Source organism: Sciurus carolinensis, chromosome 4, assembly GCF_902686445.1.
Source record: "Sciurus carolinensis chromosome 4, mSciCar1.2, whole genome shotgun sequence".
NCBI classification, from domain to species: Eukaryota; Metazoa; Chordata; class Mammalia; order Rodentia; family Sciuridae; genus Sciurus; species Sciurus carolinensis.
The window spans coordinates 96,689,298-96,709,857 of NC_062216.1; the positions used below are offsets into that span (position 1 = coordinate 96,689,298).

The window sequence follows — 20,560 nt, forward strand, 5'->3', positions numbered from 1 at the left end:
CCCAAGCCACCAAGATTATAAGCATGTGCTACCATGCCCAGTTTTTGAATTGGCATTAATCTTAATCCTAAAAATTACTGTCTTCAATTATATTAACGAAAGCTTTTCCAGGTTTGTCTTTGGGAAATCTGGCCTACTCTTACCTAAAACTTTTCACTTTTCTAGATTAAAAATTAAATATTTATTGTGAAAAATAAGGCAATACACTATTAAATTTACCTATATGGCAAAGCCCACCTTGAAGTTAACTATAAAAGTTCTAGGACCAAACATCTATAAAGTCATACCTTAATAAATGTAAACATTACATCATTCACTAATCATGCCTGTAATTCATAAAATAAACTAGTTCTGCTATTCTTTTAGAAAGAAAAGAAATTAAGACCATTGGTCTTTTATTACCTCAGGCGTCTCTGAGGTCATAAATTCTGTTTCAGATCCCGTTGAAGCCTGATCAGTAGTAACCAAGCAAACATTTGAGCTACAAGTAACTGGAGAAGCAGCAGCCTAGACACAAGAAGACATGAAATACTGTAACAATACATTTAGCTCACTTTGTTTCCTGGGCCTTAGGTCTCCTGATATGTTACTCTTATCAGCACTCACTAGTGTCAGACACTATGCTAAGCCCATCAAACATATTAATATTTAATACTAATGATAAGCCTGTAAAGTATGTACAACTATCCCCATTCTACTGATAATGAGGCAGAGACAAAGAAAAGTGAAGTCATTCTCCCAAATAAATTAGGTGGCAGAGTTAAGATTCAAACTCAGTGTGCTACTGAATGTCTCAAAAAGCAACTCACTGAGGATGAGCTCAGGGCACATTAACTCTCTAGGCATAGCGCTGTCAGGGATCACCAAAACTGTGCTTTCATTCTATAAGTAATTTCTGTGCCTTAAAGAGGAAGTTGGAAGTATAAATAGGATAAGCTTCACACAATCCAAAATGACAAATTCTAGTGAAAAAATTAAGAGCATGAATAAAATAAAAATTGTGAGAAAGCACAGCAGGAACTAAGGTTGGGCAAACTGTAACCAATAAAATACTATGACAGCAGCTAGGAAGGAAATCTATGGCACACCAAGTAATAGAATATAACAGACACACCTCCCCAAAATCTAGCAATAGCAAAGTCTAAAGTATCCATGAATCCAATAATTTTATCTAAATGGTTCTATGTGGTTCTCAGAAGCTCAAGTAATAAAGCACATGAAATGGAAATTAATGAGTGGTAATCAATTATTAGAAATTATGTTGCAGTGATGCTCTAAAGAGGCCTTCATGATATGCTGCTACTTCAGGAGTTGGGACCAAATTTTAAAAAGATCACATAGAAAAAAAAATTTAATCCTTTAGAACATTTTATAGACCTAAATAGGCATAACTTATATCCAACTAAAATATTAGAACTATTATGAAATTGGAACACTTTAAAAACTATATGCCTTTCTTCTGTCTTCTGAAAGGACTTTTAGAAATGGAAATTATAACATCACATCTAAGTGACACATGTAATACAGCAGAGAAGGAACTAGAAGAAATGAAGGATTCTAGGCCAGAATGTTTCTATTTAGAAGAAACTGTCAGATATAACCATTGCTACATGTGTATAGTTTATTCAACATTACTGTGCTAAAAGTGGACAAACTTCTTATTTGAAACATCTGGTCATTTTAGATGTTTAAGTGCACAAAGTAAGGATGGTAGAATGAGACAGACATTATTACCCTATATACATGTATGATTACACTATCAATGTGACTCAGCACCATGTACAGTCAGAGGAATGAGAAGTTATGCTTCATTTGTGTACAAGGTATCAAAATGCAATCTACTGTCATGTATAACTAATTACAACAAATAAAAAGAATTTTGAAAAATAAAAAAAAGTACACAAAGTATGTTAAAAACAGGTAGTAAATAAAATACTCTGTAGATGTTTTTTAAAAAAAAGGGCTTTTTCCTGTGCTACTCATTAATATAATGAGACAACTGCCAAAAATAAGAACTGGCTGCTGTGATGACATAAGTCTCTCAACAAGGCAAGTTTCAGATGCTAAGTATTAAGGCTCCTTGGGCCACCTGATAGTTAAATTTCAAAAGATTTTTTTTAAGCCAGGCATGATGGTACATACTTGTAATCCTAGTGACTAGGGAGGCTGAGGCAAAAGAATCAAAAGTTTTAAGGCCAGCCTTGGCAACTAATTTAGCAACACACGAGGATGTAGCTCCATGGTAGGGTGCCAATGGGTTCAAATCCCAGCACTAGCTGGGCGTGGTGGCACATGCCTGTAATCCCAGTGGCTCGGGAGGCTAAGACAGGAGGATCTCAAGTTCAAAGCCAGCCTCAGTAACAGCAAGGCACTAAGCAACTCAGTGAGATCCTCTCTCTAAATAAAATACAAAATAGGGCTGGGGATGTGGCTCAGTGGTCAAGTGGCCCTCAATCCCTAGTACCAAAAAAAAAAAAAAAAAAAAAAAAAAAATCCCAGCACCACAAAAAAGATTTAAAAAAAGAAAAAAAAAGGCTACTTAATAACAAAAAAGATAGACACATGTTTTTTCCCCCAGCACTATGGATTGAACCCAGGGGTGCTTTAATACTAAACTACATCCTAGCCCCTTTATTTTTTTTCCTTTTCAAACAGTCTTGCTAAATTGCTGAGGTTGGCCTCAAACTTGTAATCCTCTTGCCTCAGCCTTCAAAGCAGCTGGAACTACAGGTGTGCACCACCAAGTCCAGCAAAGACACATTCTTTACATTTGTATTCATGTAGAAATTACAGCAGCTCTTGCTCCACATTATCACTCATTTAGTAAACCAGCTGGAAGTAGATTACATATTGGTGAATAAACATGACATTTGAAACGAGTGGTTCCAAATACAGATAAGCAGATTCACCAGGGAGCTTATTCAAAATATAAATGCTTAGCCAGGTGCCACGCATGCCTATAATCCCAGCTACTTGGGAGGCTGAAACAGGAGGATTCCAAGTTCAAGGCCAGTCTTGGCAACTCAGCAACACTCTATCTCAAAATTTAAAAATTGAAAAAAGGACAGGGATATGGATCAGTGGTAAAGCACCCCTGGATTCAATCCCCAGAACCACACAAAAAAAATTTTTTTTAATAAAAACGTAAAAATAAATGCTTAGATAGCAACCCTGGAAATGATACTCCAGTAGACTTAAAGTTATACCTAGAAATACATTCTTTATTAGAGTGACCAGGAATTATGATGTAATCATCCTGTAGGCCAGTACCTAAGAACTTCTACACAGACCAGTTGCTATTCAAAAAGAATTAACTTATCAAATGAATGCCTTTTGTAGAATTCTAACAGCTAGAACAGATAAACGAAACTGCTTTAGTGAAAGCAATACGTGGGAAAGATAGGGCAAAACCCTACTGATATACCTTGCTCAACAAATATAAAATAAAAACTGAGGGCTCAAGAAGTAGTCCAGTGGTAGAGTGCCTGTCATGCACAAGGTAAAGCGTTCAGTCCCCAGAACTCCACCCCCCAAAACTGAGCCATACCTTTTCAAATTATATATAAACCACTATAAACAAATGATATTTACTCATAGGGCTTCAGAAGGGAAGATCACAACTGCTGAACCAACCAGTCAAAATATTTTACTTACTGTCAAAAGAGCTACTGTCAAGAAAATTGCCATAAGGCTTTCCACACAAACACTGAGAAAATGTTTTCAGAGATAATGGCCAGTGAACCTTGGGCTTACTATTGATGGAAATGCAATGTGGCATTAGGGATCTCAAAATCTAATCCCTTTGTGATTCTAAGTGTACTCAGTGAAAATCAGAAGAATAAACTAGTATGGGATGTGGGGGAGGGACTGGTTAACCATGAACTAAACAAAATTAGTTCCTATGCTGATGTACTGTAACTTGTGGACCTCAATAGAAAGGCAGTATTCTCAAACAAGGTACCCCTGAATTCTTCAGGGTTGTTCTTTCCTCACTAAAATCAGTCAACTGTCGCTACTATTATTAGATGTTTTCAGCATAGTCAGAGAATCTTTTTACAACAAGTGTATAATTTTTTTTTTTTTTTTTTTTTTAGTTGTAGATGGACACAATACCTTCATTTGATCTATTTTTGTGTGGTGCTGAGGATCGAACCCAGTGTCCCACACACACTAGATGAGCACTCCACCACTGAGTCACAACTCCAGCCCTACCAGTGTGTATTTAATCTAAAAAACTTACAACACTTTCAACAATTTAGTTAGGTAACTTAATAAGTAAGTTTGGTCTTTCTTGCCAAAGCAAAAGGTCCTTCCCTAAATAACAAAGAAGAGTAATTTGAGGAAATTACCTGTAATGGCTCTTGAAGAAAATCACTTTGACTGGAAAGAGTTTGTTCTGTAGACACTACAGAAAGCAAAATAAACCATTATGGAGGAGAGAAAAGTTACATCTGGAAAGAAACTAAAGTTTATGCTTTACAGCAAAATTATTAGCTGGAAGAACTAAATATCAAGTCCATCATGCACTCTTCAATAGAGCTTTAAAAAGAGCCAGAGAAACAGTGGCACATGCTTGGTATTCCTACTCAGGAGGCTAAAACAGGAGCATCACAAGTTCAAGTCCAGCCTGAACAAATTATCAAGACCTTGCCTAAAAATAAAAGAGGTTGGGAGGAAGGTTTATATCAGTGGTAGAGTACTCCTGGGTTCCATCCCCAGTTGCAATATAAATAAATAAAAAATCAGAGAAGGATGTGGAAGAGTTGAAAATACTAATTTCATCTGTGATACATGGTGATATTTTAAGGTTAAATGGTTACAATCATTTCAAGGCTTCCAAAAGAAAAGAACGATGACTTTAAAAAACAATTGGTAAAATACAAGTTTCACAAGTTTCAAAATAAGTCTTACCTAGGCCATCTGTTTAGGTATTTTTCTTTCTGATTATATTAATATGTTTGTCAATCACATAGTTTTCAATAGGTTTCTTGTTAATGTCCATCACCATTGTTAATTACTTTCTACTGATTCTCATTTCACCCTGGAATCAATGCCCCTATCTTGAGCTGGTGTCTAGTGCCCACTACAGCTGGGATATGGCTTTGATCGTATCTTCCCTTACCTGAGAGAAACTACCAGGGAGCAAAAAGCCTACCATTAAAACATCAGACCAGATTCATATTTGGGTTCTATCATTAGTTACTGTGTTAGTCCCTGTTCTAAACATCTCTGAGGTCATCTCACTCATAGTTAGGACAAAAGTACTAACTCTAGATTTAGAGTCCAAAAGAGTCAAGCAATTTCTAGTCAGAAATCACTCCAAGAAAAACATAAAATATTGCAAAAAAAACAATTATTGGGCATTTCCATTCACCCATCTGAAGACTTTCTCCATAAATGGAAACAGGTAAGGTAAGCACAGTAATGTCCTACAGGTAATTTATCCATATATATATAACTCTGATGGCAGAGAATACAATTAGAATCAATTAACAGAGAGACATTTCAGTTTAACCCTTATGCTATTTAGAGCAAATGATCTGTAAAAGATAGAACTGTGAGCTCTAAAGCTGTTTGTTCTGAGTCTTTAGAATGATTACATACCTACTGGGCTACCTGGAGAAGCTGAAGGCGGCTGTGACGATGGAATTGCACTTGAAGGTTTGTCAAAATCCAGAACAGACTCCTGAAGACAAGATTTTAAATAATGAATAGGGAACAAAGATCATTAATTTAAAAGATATTACAATTAAATTATTCATGGTATTGCCCATAGCCTATTGGGTATCTAGTTAATTAATATCTCAAGATGTTAAAAATTCAGTCTATAGAAGAAGAAATAAAGTCAAAAATCAACTCTGAAGTAACTACTAAACCTTAAGGTTGTGCCAAATGTTAAAAACCACAATTGCAATTAAAGGCCTAACTTGGGAAAAACATGCCGATCTTAAGCATAAGCATCAATCCTAATCTAGTCTGCACCCCAATTTTTATCATACTCAAATAATTACAGAGGGTCTAATTATTTATCACAACCTCTTGTTAGCTCATGTTGTTAAACACTTTAGTGATGAGAAACCATTCTCATCACCTACCTGCGTATCTTGGTTCGCTCAGAGAAATTTCCCCACATTTTGCATACTTAAGCTACATACTTGTAGTAAACATTTCAATTCTTTTATTTTCAAATAATCTGCAGAGGTAGGCAATTCCTCCATTTTGTAAATAAGTAGAGGTTTGGAGGTTAAATAACCCTGCGTGGGTTATATAGCTGATAAGTGGTAGGACTGGGATTTAAACCAAGGCCTAAATCCAAAGCTTACGATCTTTCTGCTGAACAAAAATATCTTACTTGACTATTTCAGTCCTCAGAAATATCACACTATCCTGAAATTCTGTAAGAGTCTGAATTTCACAATTTAGCACGACTTTATAATCTTCCACAGCTGGAATACAAACTCCTCAAAGGAGTGTCTATATACAGGAGTACCCAATAGAAGACCAAGCATGGAGCAGGTTCTCACAGCCTGAGTGGAACTGTTGGTGACCTGCAGCAGTAAAAAGCACTTGAAGATTTTCTATATCTTTAATTCATTTCTTAACTCACAACAAACTTGGGAAGTAGGGACTATTATCTTCATTTTTCAAGGAAAAAACAAACAAACAAACAAACAAAAAAAAAAAAAAAAAAAAGGCAGAGTCAAGAAATTTGCCCTCAAAACTAGAGGACAGCAGAGCCAGAACTGGCACTCATTCTGGACAGCAGAATCCCTGCTCTTAACAATTTCCCTGTAATGTTTCAGATCAGAAGTTAACTTCCCCATGAATACCACCAAAGATTCTTTTTTTAAATGGCTCATACTTGCATAAAGTTACAAGTTCCTTGAATCTGGGTCATCAGATCCTGCAGTTTTTCTTTCCTCAATACTGGATCCTTTGGAAGAGCAGAGGAAGAACCTACAGGCTGAGGCATGGGCTTAGGCACCTATAAGATAAACCCACTATGTATAAGAAAGAAATTCAAAGTCAACAGTCTAATTCAGGATCTCACCATAGCTCAATGAAATTAAAGCAAACAGCAATGTTCATTTATCAAATTTATCACAGGTAAAGAATTTCCACATAAATGCATTTTTGAAATAATTTAAGCAAACTTTAAATGATTTTTCCCCATTCATGATAACCTTAATAGAAATAAAGGGAAGACCTAGAATAACAAAACTTCCTTATTAAGAGATGTTCACTACTGACGTTAGTTATCAGTATGTTCTCTGCAGTGAACATGCTCTTAATGAGAATGCCACTGACACATACCGAAGATTTTTTTCTCCCCAGGTCAAAAATTACTACTATTACATTAAATGGTTTTAAGATGTATCTGATTTCAGAAACATTAAGATACAAATACATATACACAAACACACATATCCTAGAATGAGGAAATACATTATATTTTGTTACAAAGTAAGTATACTCTTGGGGGCTACTGATGTTTAAAAGGGGTTAGTTAAATCATTTAAAATTGCTGCACATCCTGAATTAGACCTAATTTACAATTTATAATTACTTCTTACAGCTGTTAGGATGCCAGTCTCCATCAGCATCTCTTCTTCAACTTATAATTCACCTGAGAGCTTGTCAAAGATACCAGATAAGTTAATACACCCTTAGTAAATATATGAAGAACTCTTTTAGGATAAAAGTACAAGCTTTCGTGATTAATTTCGTTATCTAGCCTTTTGGCTTTTAACTCATTTTGCCTTGCCTGTACTTAGTCATGTTCTAGACAGCTGAAATCACAAAACAAAAACTGCATTACACAGAGAAGTATCCTCTCAGTTACCAAAAACCCTAAAACTTCACTAGAATGCTGTCTGTGCTATTAAAACGAATCATACACAAGTTCTGACCTTTCCAACTAAGCATTTAACAAATAGCACATTATCGATATTCTGGCATGGTAACAATTCAGCATTGCTGTACCTAGTCAAATTTTACATTAGATTATTTAAACAGCTGTCTGGAGTTATTAAATTGGGTTTTTAAATATGTTTCTCAAAATAGTTATGACACTACAATTACTGTTGTATAATATCTGGTTAATGAAATACAGCTACCAAGGAAGAAGATAAAATCAATAATATTAATACTCCAAGAGAAGGAAAGGAAAACAAAAGATGACAAGTAACTCCAACTCTTTTCATGAGACAGAATTGAGCTAGAGGTAGTTCATTTGTTTATAAAATGTAATTGGCTTTTCTCAAGCCAAATGTTTCAAGCTATTAGAAGGCTAAAGACTCACCGGAAAGCCTTGACTAAAATGGTACAGAAGTACAAGGACCACCACTACACAGAGGTAGAGAACACTAGGAGGATAAGTTCACATTTCTTATAAACCAAGGTGGTAACAAGTTTGCATTCTCCACAGTGGTGAGCAATCTAGTAACAAGCAACACTATATACTATAATACTGTATCCAAGGATTACTTGTTATTAGCCTCATCTTCCTAAAGTACATTATCATTTCAGAATGAGGCTTCCTTCTTTTTTCAAAATTTAACTACAAAATATTTAATGCCTACATTTTTTTATCTCTGGAAAATTCTTATTTTGAAACAGAAATATAAAACTAACTCAAATAGTTCCCCAAATACCAGAATATCTGTAACCATCATGTATCTTCTTCATAAGAGTACAGGCTACTCTCAGTAGCTACAAATAAGAAAACACAGAAAAATGTAACTTCTGTCAGAAAAGGTCACCCGTGTGCCCAGTGGAAGACTCCACAAGAAAAATACAGTGTAATAAGTCCCCGATTTGTGACAAGTATTTATGTTACTCACTTATTCACAATAGGGTCTTGTCTAAAACATCCACCAGTTATGTCATACTGTACCATTAAAAAGTTAGCATTAACATGTATCAAAAAATAACACTAGCCAGGTGCAGCAGCACACACATGTAATCCCAATGACTCAGGAGGCTGAGGCAGGAGGATCAAAAGTTCAAACTCAGCCTCAGCAATTTAGCAAGGCCCTAAGCAACTTGGTGAGATCCTGTCTCTAAGAAAACATATAAAAGGGCTGGGGATGTGACTTGGTGGTTAAGTGCCCCTGGGTTCAATCCCTGGTACCAAAAAAATAAATAAGACTAAATAAAAGCAATTAACATGTAGTAATACACAAATAAGACAAGATTTACCATAAGTACAGCAGACATAATGTGAAGTTGTTCAGATATCATGTGAAGTCAGATGCTACTGGAACCTTAGCACTGCATAATTAAGTTTAAACTTTCAGTCACAAACTATGTAGTATAACTTATATAAAACTGTCCTAAGTAAGTCATTGTTCATGGTTAAAATAAATGTATCCCTCAACTTCATCTAAAAGAGTTGTCGATAGCCCAGTCATATTGAAATAACACTGTGAATCCATTGCGAATGAGGTTCAAATCTGAATTATGTAACTTATTTTTTTGACTCACACAACCCGATTAATTTCATGAGTGTTATTTTCATCACACTTGAATTAGAAATAACTTTCTTATTTCATTAATGTTCTATGAAACATATTTGATAATATGTTAATATAGGGATTTCATGTCTTTTTCATTAAATATGTGTTGTACCTGGTGAAAAATTGGCATTAAGTCTTAACATTTTATAATTGTAGAAATTTCATCTTCAGTTAGACTCCAAGACATACTAAGTTAACTTCAATTTTCTAGGGAAAACAGATCAACTCATTAAAGAGCTAAGGGTATTAAATTAATTTCACAAGAATTTTTTTTTTTTTTTTTTTTTTGCAGTGCTGGGGATCGAACCCAGGGCCTTGTGCTTGCAAGGCAAGCACTCTACCAACTGAGCTATATCCCCAACCCAAGGATTTTGTTTTTAAAAGAACTTCAATTATCATTACTACAACTCCTTTCTTATGCCTCCACTGACAGAACCAACATACAGATCTACTCACATCTTTGGATTCTGTATTAAACTTCCTGGGCAGGAGCTGGTCATTTGGTATGAGGCTCGCTGTGGCTACTCCCCAGGACTTTGGAGAAATCTGTGATTGTGGTGTTAAAGAGTGTTTTTGACTCTCAACATTGTTTTCCCAGGATTTTGGAGTCCCTGGCTGTTTTGTGTCCTGTTCTTCACACATGGGAGTGGTCCATGACTTGCTGACATTCTGTTCACTCTGCACAGAAGGTGTCCAGGACTTTGGAGTTTGCTTCTTTGGATCCTGTTCTTTATGCAGCTGAACTGGCCAAGGCTTTGGTGTCTCCTGCTTCTTCTGCTCCTCTTGAATGTATCCTGCTTTAGACTTAGGAGTTTCTTGCTTCCACTGGCTGGGAGGTGGCTTGGGTTTAGAGATCTCCAGTTGCTTATGCTCTTCCTGCAGAGTTGACCTGAGTTTTGGAATCTCTTGTTTCCTCTGATCTAAGGAAACCGCAGGCTTTGGTGTCTCCTGGGGCTTAACAGGAGACTCCCAGGACTTGAAGGATTTCTGTTTCCTCTCTTGACCATCTGGTTCAGTAAGCATATCCCAACATTTGGGGAGATTTGGTTTTCTAGCATAATCTGCTTCCCAAGATTGCTCTTCATCTTGTTTGCCTGAATAATCCACTTCCGTCATATAGCGTCTGTTAAGAAACTAAACCAGAAAATAATGTGCTTGAGTCATAAAATTCATACAAGACCTTGAAAGCAATGTTCAACTCTATTAGTATTCCCATATCCACTGGCCTGAGCCACTGTGCTGACATGAAACTTCTGTCCTTATCCTACTTAGAAAGACTGGCCTACTTCTTTGTTCATTCCTTTTTTCTCAATTAACAGAAATAAAAACTTTGATATTCCAAAAGCAGCTATTTATGTTTGATTCACTGAAGACTGGCAAGAACTGCACATTGTGGTGCCACAATTATTTGATTTATGCCCTTTAACCAAAGCTATTTCACCTTTGCCAGCCTTAGGACCCTTCCACCTACTTGACTCCCTAAATTTAAGGTAGGTCATATAAGAAAAACTATTTAGCTGTTTCCTGAATTTCCAGCCTTTTCTTTTATTCCTTCATATATCAATTATACTATGTTTTCTTCTCCCATTCTTTTCAGCTTCCACAAATTTCAATGTCACTTTTAAAAGAGGAAAAAAATGGCCTTTTCTGCTACCAATGTGAGTAAATTCTGGAGAGAGCATAATACCATATATCTTTAAATTCTAACACAAGGGTCAAAAATATCAATAATAGCTAATATCACTTATTGTGTGCCAGGTCAAATTCTAAGTAACTTAACTCCTTTAATCCTCACAATAACCCCATGAGGCAGACATTATTATTATCCTCATTTTACATATGAGGATAACAGACACAGCTGGGCCAACAATCTTGCCCAAAGTCACTAAGCTAATAAGCTGCAGAGCCAGGATTCAAGCTCAGGCTATCTGGATCCAGAGCCTCAGCTCACAACTACAACACTATACAAAAGTCTGAACAAACAACTTCAGCAAATGATCTTTCAGTCTCTTACCTCCTGCGGTTGTATCTCTGGTTGTGCAAGTTCTATAAGGGACTCTGGGAAGATAAAAGAATATTAAATAAATACTAAGTAATTGTAAGTTTTTAAATTTATTACAAACTATAATTCATTCCAGCAACATATTTCAGAGGACTCAGAAGAACAATAGCAAAAGAATAGTACAATTAAGTACAGTCATTGCAGGAATAATTCTAACTATTGCTTACTGGTCAAAAGCATGTGGAGGGGCTGGGAATGTAGCTCAGTGGTAGAGTGCTTGCCTAGTACATGTAATGCCTGGGTTCAACTCCCAGCACCACACACACACAAAGCAGTGTGTAGTCTCAGACTAACTAAAGCTAGTAGCTCTCCTACAAAAGATGCTCTGCTAAAGTCAAGTTTCATATAAAAATTTATTTCTGACTGAAAATAATACCATCTCCTCCAACCCAAAATACAGCTTAATTAAAATTCAAATTATAGTTCAGGTCTTATGTGATAAAAATCAGTCATCTCAGCTTGAAAAAGAGTCCTAAAAGACCTCTTCCAAGTCAGTTTAAAGTCAGGAAGGAAGTGAGAAAGAGGGATACTGAAGAACTTGACCTTAGAAGTAAAGGGAAGTAAACTTGGAAAATAACTTGACTCTAGCTGGTGGGCACCGGAACCCTGCCTGTACTGCCTCAAGAGACTTTAATAAATTCAACCTCAACAAAAGCAAATTTTTGCTTAAAATCTTTCCTTCTCAGAAAAATAATTTGAGAAGTATATTGCTTTTCTTAATTTTGGCATTTTTTTTTCCTAAACCAGTATTTCAACCTTAGATTATTTACATTCTCGTTCTACTACAGTATTGGATGCTACTGTAACTTATATTTATGGTACAATTTTAAACAGAATTATCCTACTAGTAATTTAACCGGAAGGTTCATTCAAACTCTATAAATGCCTCATTTTAAACCAATATATTCTCTTGGAACAAAATATAACCTAATGTTTCTTATTAAAGTTCACTCTATAAATCATGGCAACAAAGGTTGGAGATGTTTTCTAAACTCTGGCTTATCTTGAAGAAGTAAAGAATTCTATAGAGACTCTACTGAATTAAAATAAGAAAATCATTTCAAAAAAAAATTTTTTTTTTATAAATGCAGTATTAAGAAACCAATAAAACATTCCAGAGATTTTTTAACAAACCTGACTCTCTGATAGATTCAGTCTTCAATAATGGCTTTTTCTTTTCTGACTGTATTAGCACTTCTTCCTCCAAGGATACTTCTTTTTCCTTAGCATTTTTGGGAACTGGGATGCTTTCAAAATAACCTGAGTTCAGCAATTTAGACAGTAGATCTTTCATGTGTTTGTCTAAGAAAGAGTTAATTAAGACTTAGTTATCACACAACCTAATAGTTCACTGAAAATTATGAGGAATAGGAATCCTAATTTTATCCTAGTTACGGTATGTCATTATAAAAGTTAACAGAGATATTCAAAGAATTAGTCAGTCCCATAAAAAGTAATAAGCAGCCCATCTTTATTTTATGCTGAATCAATATGATTTTTAAAGATTAGAATTTCAAAGTTCAGCAAATTACTGAAGTTTCTCTGGGCCTCCATTTCCAGCATTTGAAAAACTACTAAAATTAGAGATCATAATCAGACTTGACTATCAAAAATGCACACAATCCCTGAATGAGAGACAAGTCATTTTTGTATTTGCCCACCAAGATATCACAACTAGGAACTGCTCTGTGTTCCCCATTAAGGCTTCAAGAAGCAAAAGACAGTTCCTCAAAAATAACCAATGTAAAACCTGAATTGGAAAATCTCTTAATAAACTATACAATTCCATAATTAAGATTTTACTCTGGGCTGGGGATATAGCTCAGTTGGCAGAGTGCTTGCCTTGCATGAACAAGGCCTGGGTTCAATCCCCAGCACCACAAAAAATAAATAAATAAATAAATAGATTTTACTCTGAAGGGCTGGGGTTGTGACTCATTGGGAGAGCACTTGCCTAGCACATGGGAGGCACTGGATTCGATCCTCAGCACCACATAAAAAAAAAAGTTATAAAAAAATTATGTTTAAAAAAAATTTTGCTCTGAGTTATATTGTATGTTACTCCTAGCACATCACCATTAGATGATAAAAATCATAAAGTTATAAAGTTGCACACTACAAATAGGTCTAAAGACTATTTCATTTTAAATGTTCAATAAAAGCATAATTCCCAAACTCAGCAGAGTTCCCATGCTTAATCTAGGTCTATTATTACTTTCGTAAAAGTACTATTACAAGGCTGGGGTTATGGCTCAGTGGTAGAGCACTTGCCTATCACGTGTGAGACACCGGGTTCAATTCTCAGCACCGCATAGAAAAATAAATAAAATAAAGTTGTTATGTCCAACCACCACTAAAAATATTCAAAAAAAAGTACTATTACATAGATTTTGCCCTTTTCTTTCTTCATCAGTTACAAACAATGAAATTCATCTATCTTAAGGACACAGTTTTACCAAATATACAGTCATATTACCACTCATTAGAACCATGATATAAAGCATTTTCATTAACCCAAAAAGTTCCTTCATGTCTGTTTTGCAACCAACAACCTATCTATGTCTTTCCTAGAACTTCATAAAAATGAAATCATACAATATGTACTCATTTATTGTCTGGCTTCATTCACTAGGCTTAATTATTTTGAGATTCATCCATGTTGTTTCACATATTAATAGTTTATTCTTTTTAATTGCTGAGTGGATTCCACTGATTGATGTATCTTATTTTGTTTATCCATTTACCAGTTGATGAACTTCTAGGCTGTGGGACTGTTATGAATAAAGCTAGTATGAACATTCATGTACAAGTATTCATATGAACATAAAGTTTTTCATTCTTCTTGGGTATTAGAAGTATCAATGCTTGGTCATATAGTAAATGCACACCTTGCCCAGTTTGGCCTTGAACTCCTATGCTCAAGTACTCCTCCTGCCTCAGCCTCATAAGTAGCCAGGATTACAGGTGCATGACACCAAACCCCATGCAAGAAATAAATTTTTTTTCAAGAAATAAATTTTTAATTGTGATTTAAACTTTGAGTTAGAAATCTTAATAATTACACATACTTGGATTTTTTTTAAGAAGCAATTAACTAATGACAAAAATGTCTATTAGCTTCCAGTGAGTTTTCATTATTCTAAGCCAGTATTAAAAAAGCTATATACTGCCAGGTATAGTGGCCACACCTGTAATACCAGCAGCTAGGGAGGCAGAGACAAGTTCAAGGACGAGTGCAGGTTCACAGCCAGCCTCAGCAACTTAACAAGGCCCTAAGCAGCTTAGTAAGACCCTGTCTCAAAATAAAAAGGGTTGGGGATGTAGCTCAGTGGTTAAGCATCCTTGATTTAAAAAAAAAAAGCTATGTACATCACATGTATCCATTTGCTCTTTTTCATTTGACCAATAGATATTTAGGAAGCCAAAAAGAATCATTCCCTCTCCAGATCATTTTCAAATCAATAAAAAACAGTACTTCAACAGACTAACCAAACCATTCATGTTTTCTTATGCCAATCTGGTAGGTAAACCTTGATAGTAGCAATGCATAGATTTAAGATTCTTAAATAAAACAGGTACTCCCATTCAGAATAGAGAACTGAACCCCAAAATGATCAAGTTAGTGTTGAAGCCAGCACTATTATTTAGCTTTTATTCTCAAATCATATTGATTTGCCACTTGAAACTTTTTCCTTAAAGTTCCACTTTAGTGAGGACTACACAATAGCTGCTTTTAACAGAATTGAACAAAAGGATCATTTTCCTGATGAATACAGTATTGTCAGACATGTAAGTTCTGATGGACTGACAGTTTAGACCCTCAATATCATACTAAACTTCTAGACATAAAGTTTAGTATTTATTGCATAAGTCCAGAGTAGAGAAAACTCACATGTTGTTCCTACCACTGCTTTCTCACTACCTTCCAAAAGGTCCCAAAAGTACAAGGATGACTGCTCCATCTGGTCTTCAACACTGACAAGGAAAAGCAGCATCAGAACAAAGTGGCTTTACAAGCACATATGTACATGTAGAGCAGTACAATTCATGCAATATAACCAATTAACAGTCAAGACATTCTAATGTTAGTTTTGTCCATTTTACTCATTGGAAATGAAAATTTAAATTTATAAAGGGTGCAATTTATAAAGTACCCATTTACAGATTTCAAAAATAAGAAATTTTTCTTAAATCAACAAATATGACTATCAAGGAATAGACCAAAAGAGTGTAAGGCTGCTGGGCTGGGGAGATAGCTCAGTTGGTAGAGTGCTCGCCTCACAAGCACAAGGCTCTGGGTTCAATCCCCAGCACTGCAAAATAATAATAATAATAATAGAAAAATAAAAAAGAGTTTAAGGCTGCCAATGAGGTATCATTAGTTATAAAGTAAGTTTTCTAGATGAAAGAAAAACAGATTGGAATCATTAAAAGTTGCATTTAACTTTAAAGAAAGCAGCTTATTTTTCAAATCACGTTTTGCCAACATTTCACATATTTAAGTATATTACATTTCCTGAACCCAAAGTGAGAAGGAAGCAAAAAGCAATTAAACAGGTAACGATTAAGTAGATTATTAACATGGGTTTAAAGAGATATAGAGCTATCTACAGGTAATTAAGAGTTTTGGGGGGGGAGCTGGGGATATAGCTCAGTTGGTAGAGTGCTTACCTTGTATGCACAAGACCCTAAATTTAATTCCCAGCACCACAAAAAAAAAAAAAAAAAAAACTTGCATTGGGTCCTTCATGATATAAGTCTGATTTCTAGTAACAGAGGAAACCTGATTCTGCTTTAACATGACTAACAAACACAAAGTTGGAGCAACTTGTATTTAACAAAGCAAAAACACAGATGTATTTGTTAACTGATTTACTCCATTTAAACAAAAATAGTAAATAGCTAACTATAAGGGGAAAAATTAACCCAATGTTGTTGGTTGTAAAATTTACATTATCAGATCTAAGTGTTTATTCACAGCATAATGCCAAATAACAACATGCCAAATAAGTTTCACTTTTAAAGTTTAATGATACTGACCAAGTTAACTTTATGACCTCTATTTAAATACAGCAGGAGTAAGAAGACAAAGACTATGAAACAAAAATTTAGGAATAGGGACAGGGATATAGCTCAGTTGGTAGAGTGCTGGCCTCACATGCACAAGGCCCTAGGTTCAATCCCAGCACTGCAAAAAATAAATAAATAAAAAATTAAAAATTTTCTTAAAAATTTAGGAATATCTACGATTAGTACATGGTTAATATTTGTATGGGGTTGAAACTTGATCAGACATTTTTTGAAACATTGTTACAATAAAGCAGCATGTTAAGGAGACATTCAAACTTTTTTTCTGGACAATCTATCAAACCTGCCAAAGTTTTCCATATTGAATCAAATTAACGTTTTCTTAGTTGCTCGCTCTCTTTCTTTCTCTCTCTCTCTCTTTCTATATATATCCATATATATATATATATATATATATATATATATATACACACACACACACACATATATATATATATATATATATAAATTAAAAGGCTAAATAAAGTGCTCTATTTCAGGAAAATTTTTCATTAGCTTACCTCAGACTTTCATTTCTTTCAGGGCAGGTCAGTTTTGAAAATTTAATGAGGTAGTCAAGTTCTTTTGAAGGCAAATACACTGCACCATTCAAGCCCCCAATGAAGTCTTTTTGTACATGTTCCTGTGTCAGATTCTGCAATACATACTGAACTTGAAGTATAGTTCGAAGCTTTTTCTTCTCAGCCTCAAGTTTTAGCATGTGCTCCCTTCTCTGGGCCTTTTTCTGAGCTTTCAGTAGCTGTTAAAACAAGTGCAGAATGACAGCTCTCCACCACCCGTGTTAGCTTTTCATAGGTTACAAGATCTAATCCCAAATAGCTGAGATGAGATAATAAATCTTGTTACTGCCAACCTGAGCAATTTGCTTAAATCATCTCCTTTTCCAGTAAAAGAACTCACCGAGTAGACAGGTATGGTGGCCCACACCTGTAAACCCAGCGACTCAGGATGCTGAGACAGGAGGATCACAAGTTCAAGGTCAGCCTCAGTAATTTATTGAGGCCCTAAGTAACTTAGCAAGACCCTGTCTCAAAACACAAATATTTTAAAAAGCTGGGGATGTGCTGAGTGGTTAAGATCGCTGGGTTCAATCCCCAATACCAAAACAAACCAAAAAAAAAAGAACTCACGGAGTAATAAACTGATTTGTCTCAGGTAACCAGAGATAAGGGAGTCCAAATATCTGACTCACAACTCCAGGATATACCTAGTGTCTCTAAAAACACCATAATACAATCCAAAATACTAATCGTTGATATCTATACTAGTCTCAAAATTTTACCTTTTCTTATTTATGTATATCAAGACTTTTTAGGCCAAATATTTTAAGAAAAACACTTTAATCTGGGGTTTCCAAAAATCCAAAATCCGAAATGCTCCAAATCTAAAATTTATTGAGCAGCAACAAGACATCATAAAAAGAAAATTCCACACCTGATGTCAAGTGACAGGGTGCAGCTATAAAAAAACAATGATAGCATATTTCCTCTTATTTAAGTGGAAACTCAGAAGTCAGGTTACATTTTTCTTATCCTCCAACTGAGGACCAATTTGAAAAGGAGGAATTTAAATGAAATAAATCACTCCAAATCAACAGTAATGAATGACAACTTTTTTTCTGAACCATGATGTAGAATGATGAATCTCTCTAACAAGGGACAGAGCTCATCTCACAATAACAAATACTTTTTCTTTTTTTTCAGATGCCAGAAGAACAGTAAAGAAAGTTTAAAAAGGGAAAATATTGCTGGGTACAGTGTCCCACACCTGGAATTCTAGTGGCTCAGGAGGCTGAGGCAGGAGGATATTGAGTTCAAAGCCAGCCTCAGCAAAAGCAAGGCACAAAGCAACTCAGTGAGACCCTGTCTCTAAATAAAATACAAAATAGGGTTGGGGATGTGGCTCACTGGTCGAGTGCCCCTGAGTTCAATCTCTGGCACCCAAAAATGAAAGAGAGAAAATATGAAAAACATAGAAGAGACTATTTATAAGGCACACTCACCATAGCAACAAATTTTTTTTAATTTCCTCAATTGTTGAAACATGACCTTTAATGGGTTTTCTAATGCTAAAATCTTGAAATGGTGAAGAATATTTGATTAAGGAATGCTTAAGACTTTATATTAATTACTGACTAAATATGTCAGAAATAAAAGTTGAAAAATTTGTATTGCCAACATAGAGAACTTAACTATTAGGGAGGTCAGACTTAATATGAATCACAAATTTTCCATGATAATTTTCATGCCTCTCAATAAGAGTACCAACTCTGTTTCCTCCTTTATTAAATAATGTTCAACTAATAAGCCTATATCGTGTAAATTTATAAGCATATGTTCAAAATTATCTTCAATATACTCATCAAAATTATTCTTCTCCTCTATGATTTTTGTAATTCCACAATGAAATAACACATTAAATAACCAATAGTTTATTCAGTGTCTCATGTTTCAGGTGCCATTTGTGTTCCCTTGTGACTTCAGAAATCTGAAAAAATAATAGCTGCCCTCAATCTTTAATACCAATATAATATCAACAGAAATTAGAAGGATGATAAACAAACATTGTGATTAGATACTGACATTTCTTTAAAGTGATTAAACTGGTTTCAGGAAAAGCAAAGAAAACATACTCACATCTTGGCTTAGTCCAGAAAAGGTTTTCTGAAGCTCCTTGGCAAATTCCAAATTATGTAGCACTTCCTCATATTTCTCTACTGCTTCCTACCATACAGAATAAGAAAAGATCAATTCTGTGACCATATAGGTACAAACATGTCAAAATAAATGTTCCTTAAATATAGCAGAGTTAAGACTTTATGAACTAGCCATTTGCTATATACATATTGAAAAGTACTTACCTAAGGAAAAATAACAAGTATCAGTACAAGTTTTATGAAGTTAAATGTAAAAATTCCATTTTAATGCTAGAAATTCAAGTTTTGTACTAGAAAACAGATCCCTAATTCTACCCTATTTATGAAGTTTATATCAGAGAGGTTTGTGGGTTTTAAGAGCACTGAGGCTACAGGATTTCCCTGTAAATATTTATTCACTCAAATGTACAACAGCACAGTAAGTATCACATAAATCAGTGAGCAACATCAAGACACTTATTACATGGTGGAACATACATATAAACAATTACTTATTAACAAACAATATCCTATAGGAAATTAAAGGAGCAAGTTTAAGATTTCTCAAATGAACAAAATTGATTTTAAAGGAAGAATGACTTTATTCATGGACATGGAACTCAAATCTATATGAAAGGGTCAATGTGAAACAGAACAAAATAGGGAACTTGCTCAACCAGATAAAGAAATAAAAAGCCTCAATAATTAAAATAGTATAGCATTGAACTCCCAGATATTGACCAAAAGAAACGAAAACATATGTCCACAAAAAGATGTGTATGTGAATGTATATAACAGGACTGCTGTTGTAGCCCAAAATAAAAACAATTCAAATATCCAGCAACTGATAAACAAAAATGTGCATATCCATATAGTTGAATACTATACCATACATACATACGACATAGTCAAATATCAAAAACATTAGGCTAAGTAAAAGAAGCCAGATGCAAAAGACTTTATTTTATAGGAAATGTCCACAAAAGACAAGTTAACACAAATAGAAACAAATCAAGGCACAAAAGGGAACATTAGGGATAAAATTGGATTGTAGTGATAATTGCATAACTCCACAAATATACTATAAATCATTGAATTGTTCAATTATAATACATTTATTTTGTGGCATGTATGTTATACCTCAGTAAAGCTGTTGGGGAAAAAGTCTGACAATACTAAGTCTCTATGAAGGTATAGAAAACTAATACTTTGTACTATCAATATTAGTATAAATTGGTACAATAATTCTGGAAGACA

General features: G+C 34.8%; 1 protein-coding gene across 16 annotated transcripts in view; it reads right to left on the reverse strand.

Moving 5' to 3' along the window:
* Nucleotides 1–20,560, reverse strand: part of Caprin2 (caprin family member 2) — a 41,571-nt gene that overhangs the window by 12,192 nt on the left and 8,819 nt on the right. For all 16 annotated transcript variants that reach the window (XM_047548467.1, XM_047548466.1, XM_047548461.1 and 13 more), the window contains 10 exons: nt 19,305–19,391; nt 17,169–17,407; nt 15,473–15,555; nt 12,715–12,882; nt 11,533–11,576; nt 9,975–10,652; nt 6,863–6,985; nt 5,605–5,686; nt 4,350–4,405; nt 403–507 (listed from right to left, as the gene is read on the reverse strand). In XM_047548467.1, coding sequence (XP_047404423.1) covers nt 403–507; nt 4,350–4,405; nt 5,605–5,686; nt 6,863–6,985; nt 9,975–10,652; nt 11,533–11,576; nt 12,715–12,882; nt 15,473–15,555; nt 17,169–17,368 — 1,539 coding nt within the window. In that variant the 5' untranslated portion in view covers nt 17,369–17,407; nt 19,305–19,391. The remainder of the gene's footprint in view (nt 1–402; nt 508–4,349; nt 4,406–5,604; nt 5,687–6,862; nt 6,986–9,974; nt 10,653–11,532; nt 11,577–12,714; nt 12,883–15,472; nt 15,556–17,168; nt 17,408–19,304; nt 19,392–20,560) is intronic.